This window comes from Microtus ochrogaster, chromosome 8, assembly GCF_000317375.1.
Source record: "Microtus ochrogaster isolate Prairie Vole_2 chromosome 8, MicOch1.0, whole genome shotgun sequence".
In the NCBI taxonomy this organism is placed as follows: domain Eukaryota; kingdom Metazoa; phylum Chordata; class Mammalia; order Rodentia; family Cricetidae; genus Microtus; species Microtus ochrogaster.
The window spans coordinates 74,826,942-74,833,926 of NC_022015.1; the positions used below are offsets into that span (position 1 = coordinate 74,826,942).

General features: G+C 45.1%; 1 protein-coding gene across 1 annotated transcript in view; it reads left to right on the forward strand.

The window, feature by feature from the left end:
* The window catches only part of Pdcd11 (programmed cell death 11), a 44,999-nt gene that overhangs the window by 33,817 nt on the left and 4,197 nt on the right, over positions 1-6,985 (forward strand). Inside the window, exons 26-30 of the mRNA XM_005352434.3 lie at positions 3,651-3,707; positions 4,239-4,361; positions 5,464-5,586; positions 5,934-6,231; positions 6,345-6,461. Coding sequence (XP_005352491.1) covers positions 3,651-3,707; positions 4,239-4,361; positions 5,464-5,586; positions 5,934-6,231; positions 6,345-6,461 — 718 coding nt within the window. The remainder of the gene's footprint in view (positions 1-3,650; positions 3,708-4,238; positions 4,362-5,463; positions 5,587-5,933; positions 6,232-6,344; positions 6,462-6,985) is intronic.

The following is a 6,985-nucleotide window of genomic DNA, read 5'->3' on the forward strand; positions in this document are numbered from 1 at the left end:
CATGTCCCTCAAGCATGCAAAGTGCTAACTAGGTATCTTTTGACATATTATCATGTGTTCTGTGTGGATGGTGCACAAGGTGCCATCTTCAGAAGGCCCATCAGGTAGGCCTCACCTGCCCCCTCACAGCGCCCGCAGCTGTGCCCTGGGAGCACAGCTATTTAGATGTCCTGAGCAGTTTTCCTGCCAGCTCTGCCAGAGGAGTCTGTGAATAAAGAAATTAAGTGGACTTCAGGTAGTGTCTAACCTCACATAGCCTGTCTATTGTTTTGTGATGCTGTGGTCTCCTCTCTAGGCCAATAGAGACTGCACACTCTTACAAGCACCTTTAGAAGCTAGTTGTCTTGTGTGTGCATTTGCCAGCAGTCAGCTTTACAGCAGCCATGGCATAGAGACCTCTCTCCTTGAACTGGAGCCCCAAGAGTTAGGAGTAGCACGAACTAGAGAGCAGCTGAGAGTATGATTAGTTTGAACTTCATTAGCATACAAAATAATGGGTATCATTATGGCATTTCACGCATAAGATCATTGTACCTTGCTGAGACTCATCCTTCCTAGTACCTTTCTCCATCTCTCCTCCTTGGCTGGTCCGCTTCCATGTTATTGGGGGGGTGCAGTTAAATCTCAGTTCTGCATATAAGAAAATATATTTAGCCCCATCTCCCCTCTCCCATTACCCTCTTTTGCTCTTCTATTTATTTATTTGGCTTACATTATTTGTTTATCTTATGTGAATGGGTGTTTTTCCTGCATGTATTCTGTGAACCACGTGTGCCTGGTGCCCACAGAGAGAAAAAGACATTAGATCCCCTGTAACTGGAATTATAGGTGATTGTGAGCTGCCTTGTAGATGCTGGGAATTAAACCAGGAACTCTGAGATTGTGAGCTGCCTTGTAGATGCTGGGAATTAAACCAGGAACTCTGAAGAGCAGCTGGTGCTCATTATCCCCATCCATCTCTCCAACTATCATTTTCCTCTTCCTACCCCCATAGTCTCTTCCTTTTCATGTTGCGTGCATGTGTGCTTGTGTTTGTTGTACACGTGAAGGAACTGTTGTGACCCTGTCTTTCTGAGTCTGGTTTATCATGATAAACTCCAGTTTTACCCACTTACCTACAAATGATGTAATTTTATTCTTTATAATCAAGCAAGATTATACTCCGTGAATTTGTAACATTTTCTTTATTCATTACATCCTATTGATGAACATCTAAGCTGAAACCTGAGTTTTTTTACTAGAAAGAAAGCCTCAAATATAAAAATAGTATAAGTTCCTGTTTCTCCCTCCTCCTGCTTTTGCCATATATTTTGACCTCTAATCTTTCCACTTAAACACATATGTGGGTATAATTTTACTTCATTTAGTAATAGAATTCATTTTATATATTATTTGCAACTTGCTTTTTTCTCAGAGCAGTTTATTATGAATTTCTTTTTCATGCTGATACCTTGTTCTTTCACCTTATTTTTAGTATTTATTTGTATTACCCTACTGTTATCTAGACTTATGCTGAAGTGCCTGTCTTACACGTTTGGATGACAGTACAACTCTGAGATACAATTGCAGTAGATTTCATGGACCAGTTGACGGTGCAGTCTGCAGAGTTGCCCTTTGCTTACCCTACCTAACAGTCACACATGTGACTGCTTCCCTTTGCGTCCTAGGTGGTAGTTCCCAGTTATAAGACTGGATTGGTTTATTTGTTTTGTTTTATATGTATGAGGCCTATGTGTATGTGTGCCATATGCATGCTTGGTGTCCATAGCAGCCACAAGAGGATATTAGTTTCCCTGGAACTGGAGTTCCACTATGTGTGTGAGTGCTAGGAATTGAACCCAGGTTCTCTGACAGAGTAGCCAGTAATTTTAACCACTGAGCCTTTTATCCAGCCCGGACTAGGTATTCTTTTTTTTTTTTAATTAAACTTATTTAGTTATTTTGCATCCCAACTGCAATTTCCTCTCCCTCCTCTACTCCCATTTCCTTCCTCCACTTCCTCCAGATTAGATAGATACTCTTTTTGTTTTAGATCTTTTATTTTAATTTACATTTCTTAAGTAGACTTTAAAAAATATTTTATGTGTATATGTAAATCACCATGTGCATGCAGTGCCTGTGGAGGCCAGAAGAGGGCATTGAATTTGGAACTGGAGTTATACCCAGTTAGGAATTGCCATATGGGTGCTAGGAACCAAACCTGGGTTCTCTGTAAGAATAGCCAGTACTCTTACCGCTGAGCCATCTCTAGCCTGTTAATTTGTGTTTCTTATATTGTCTCTTTTATGTTTTTTCTTGTTTTCCAAGTCAATTGCTCATTTATATTTGAAATATTCATATTTTTAATAAAAAAATCATCTGTATGTGTTTTTTGGGGGTGGGGACTTTATAAACTGTTTCATATGCCCACAGACAAACCTGTCTGGGAATTTCCGTTGGTTATGTATTTTTGAGCTGAGACACGGGGTCTTTCTGTATAGTCTGGGCTGGCCTCAGTCTTGTGATCTTCTTAGAGGCCTTCCAAGTACTAGGAGTACAACATACTCCACAAAGCCCCCACTCTGTTTCAAGACCATTTTTGTAGCCTTGAAGAGCCAGATTTCAAGGTCTGTATTCTACTCCAAGCCAAGGCAGAGTCAGCTCATGGTAGAGTGCATACCTTTGGGAGGCAGAGACTAGAGAGCAGTCATGGCCCACTCCCATCCAAATGTCCCAGCTACCGACATACGCCTAAGTTGTCAACTACTTGTAAACAGAACAAAAGTACCCAGAGCCTGGCAGAAGAAACCAATCTGTGACGAGTCCCTGAGAGACACATGATCGTCTCTGGCTTGTCTCTTGAAGCTTACAAAATGAGGGTGTGGTTTTAGCAACATGGTCATTTTGAATACTTTTTATGATAGCCAGACCTGTGAGTAGCATGCAATTAGAATTCCCTTCATCTGTCAGACGTGGGTAGGCAATCATTTGCCTCAGGGTAGTGTCTGAAGGCTCCTTCCAAATTCAAAAAGCAGACATCTGCTGTGGGAACCTTTGCATGTGTTGTGGCCATGATCTTTTCCACCTCTCCTTCTGTTTCTACTTTGTGATAAAGGCCATGAGTCAGTTTTACCTGAGCTGCTTGGGACCAAGCCCGCTTCTCTCTTAAGAGTCTTGCTCTGCCCAGACCTGACTGCTGCATGGCTGCTCTGCTGTTTGCAGCTTCACTCAGTAGTCCCTTGGCCATGTTTTTTTGTGGTCTTGCTGTCTCTTGGAAATCATAGTTAAGAATTAATGTGGGAGCTGGGCGGTGGTGGTGCACATACTTACTTGGGAGGCAGAGGCAGGCGAATCTCTTGAGTTCAAGGCCAGCGTGGTCTACAGAGTTAGTTCCAGGACAGTCAGAGCTACACAAAAACCGGTTCAGAAAAACAAAAGAATTTGGAGTTGGTCTCATCTTTTAAGTACAGATATCTGTCAACGTATGTTTCTGCCAGTAAACTTGTAAGTTGAAGATACCAGAAGCTGAGAATACACTGTGAGAGTATCCTGTGTCTTACCAACCTGACCAAAAAAACCCAGAATTATTAAAGATTTAATTTAAATATAAATATTCTGGAGTATCTCCAGAATATTGATGGTTGAGTGTGTCCTTCTTTTGCCCATTCCAGATGTTATGTTCTGTCCACAGAACACAGTGTGTTGGCTTTGTCATTACGATCGTCCAGGTAAGTGTTGGTGTTGGGGTGGGAAGGGAGAAAGAACGACCCAGAAGACTCAGTATGGATTGCATTTCCTGTGACAGAACTCCGAGCTTCTGCCTTTTCTGCCCAAGGGTCGGGTGGGATTCGGGTTGCTAGAAGAGCCTGGCTCTTGTCTCATAAGAAATGGTTCACTTACCTACATGTGGGAGTCTAAGGTAACAAGATGGTGCCAGGGAGGGGAGGTGTCTGGTTCCAAAGTTCATTGTTGGGATAAGTATGGGGTAGAAGGGACTGGCCAGTGATCCATTTATTCCATCACTAGAAATAGGTGTGCCAACGTCAGGCTTTAAACAGGCCTCTCTCTGGCTTGTTTCTGCATAGCCAGCTGTCAGACACATAGCCCTGGCCCGGCAGGTCTGCGGGAGTGAGCAGGCTGGGCTCTGTAGACTGTAGTCTTTTAGGTGCAGAGGCAGTCATACACAGGTGATTACTGCAGGTGTACTGGGGAGCATCACTGGTTAAAGGGATGTCTATGTAAGCCTTGTATTCCTTTAGGGCTAACAGAGAAGCAAAAAGTAAAATTGAAGATCCAGAGATTAACTCCATCCAGGATGTCAAGGAAGGGCAGCTTCTGAGGGGCTATGTGAAAACTGTCCTGTCAGATGGTGTGCTCGTAAGGTGAGTAATATCCGGAGACCACTTCTGTGGGCTGCTCGCTTGGTCTTGAGCATGCTGCCTCCTCCACCAGGGATCTTTGATAAGAATGTAGAAGAAATCTTGTATATTATCAGCTTGTAAAATTCCAAAAATGCTTATTTTTTATCTTATGTATATGAATGTTTTGTCTGTATGTATGCATGTATGTGTAATGTGTATTCCTGGTGCCCTGATGTGTGCAGAAGTCAGAAGAGGGTATCAGATCCCATGGAACTGTTGTTACAGATGGCTATGAGCCACCATACCGGTGCTAGGAGCCAAACCTGGGTCCTGGAAGAGCAGCAGCAAGTGCTCTTAAACATGGAGCCATCTCTGCAGACCCAAAACTTTTAAATACTTTTTTTTAGTTTTGAGTTATTTCTTGTTTGGTGTTTTAGAAAAAGAATGATATTTCCAGTTTTAGGTTCCAGATTTCCTGATTTTAATGTTTGATCATGATTCTTTGTTGTGCTGTTGTTTTTATTTATTTGTTTATCTTTTTATTTTGGGGGCAAGGTCTTGCTATGAGACTGTCCTGTATATAGGATACCATATAGACCAGGCTGGCTTTGAACTCAGAGATTCACCTACCTCTGCCTCCTGGGTGCTGGGATTAAAGGTATGCACCACCACCACCCAGCCTCATGGTTCTTAATGTGGTCACATCATGTTCCTAAACACAGCACATTCCCTGCTGTCTCCTCTCTTCTGTCTGTTTAGCGGTTTGTAATTTAGACATGGTGCTGTAGTGGATATAGTGGATGTGGTGGTGCAGCAGAGGCAGGAGGATCTCTGAGTTCAGGGTTAGCCTGGCCTATATAGCAAATTCAAGGCCAGCTAGGACTACATAGCTCAGTGATGGGGGCCGTTGCCTAGCTTCCCTGGGATGGATTTTCAGTACCACAAACAAAATCTGAATTCATCATTATACATGATAATTTGTTCCAGTTTCTAAATCCGACTTTATCGTCCTGGATGCCATGAACCAATGTCTCATATATCCTGTCAAAGTGGAGGCACTGGTTGTGGTTGGGACTGTGTTGTGTTTGTACCTACAGGACTCTCTTGTCTGTCTCTCTTTCAGCCTTGGGCCTTCAGTTGTGGGTTTGGCCCAGTACTCACATGTGTCTCAGTGTAGCCCGCCCAGGAAAGAGCTTTATGACCATTACCTCCCCAAGGGAAAGCTGGTCACTGCCAAGATCCTACGGTAGGTGTTGTCTCTCCCTGTTCCTTCTGTCCCTCTTTGTTTGGTATGAATTAGACCCCTTCTCTGGGAGCCTTGGGAAGAGATTCTGAAGTAAACTCAGAGCATGAGGGCATGGGTACTCAAGGAGTGAAAACCCTTTGATGTCAGCTCCAGCCTTAGCCCTGGAGTAGACATGGCCTCTGTTGTTGGTGCTGAAGCAGGTCCATCCTAGATGATGAAATGTGTAAATCCTCCCTGAGATGCTGAGCATCCCAGGGCAGGTGGGCAGAGCCAGCTCTGACTGGACAGCCTGCGGTGCCAGTCACCTTCTGTCCTTACTTCCTGCCCTTATTCTCTTCCTGCATTAGCGTGAACCCCGAGAAGAGCCAGGTAAAGCTGTCACTCCTTCCCAGCGACACTGGGAAGCCGGACGTGTTTTCTGCCTCCCCAGAACCACCACTTCTGAACCAAAAGGAGAGGAAAGAAGGGGCTGAGGAGAGAGCCCTAAAAGGAGAAGAGAAAGAGCAAAAGAGCCAAAAAAGGAAAGAGAAGAATCAGAAGGGGCAGGAGGAAACGGAGATGTTCAGCCAGGAGAAGAAAGAGCCCCAGAAGTCACAGAGGAGCAGGCAGGGCAAGCGGGAGCGCCAGGAGCCTGCGAGTGAACTGGTGGGTGCTCGGGGAGGGTTAGCCTCGCTCGCCCGCCTCCCAGCCTTCTCTCAGAGTGAGAGCACCATGAGGGCGAAGAGAAAACTTCTCTTCCTACACCCCCACCATTTCAGGAAAGAGTGAGCAAGAGACCGAAGCAGTCTGGGGCACCAGAAGAAGACGACAGTGGTGTGGAAGTCTATTACCGGGAGGGAGAAGATGAGATGGAGCAGCTGGGGGTGTTGCTCAGGGTAAGGGTCACCACCAAATGGAGGAAAAGACTTCTAGGGGGAGGAGCTCCTTGTGTTCTCCCTAAAGAACTCTGCTGTGGCAGCCCCATCCTCATTACCTCATTTTCTGTAAGGCAGTGGCTGATGGCTAGCTGCCTCAGCCAGTCTAGCTCCTTGACTGGGTCTGTAAACATTAATAACATGTTTATCAAGAGCTGAATGAGAGAGGTGGGCAGATGGAGCCCAGGCTCCTCACAGGTGCTGCTTGAACAGAGAGGCTGTGGGAGTCTCAGCCATGGGGCAGGGCTCCTTCACTTTTGTCAGTCAGTACTTCTGCCATCAGCATTTCTGTCCCAGACCTACTACTGGGAGCATGCGTGTGTTTGCATCTTACAAAGTCATTGTCGCCAAGTCATTGTTGCCGGGCGGTGGTGGCACACGCCTTTAATCCCAGCACTTGGGAGGCAGAGGCAGGCGGATCTCTGTGAGTTCAACTCCAGCCTGGTCTACAAGAGCTAGTTCCAGGACAGGCTCCAAAAAGCTAC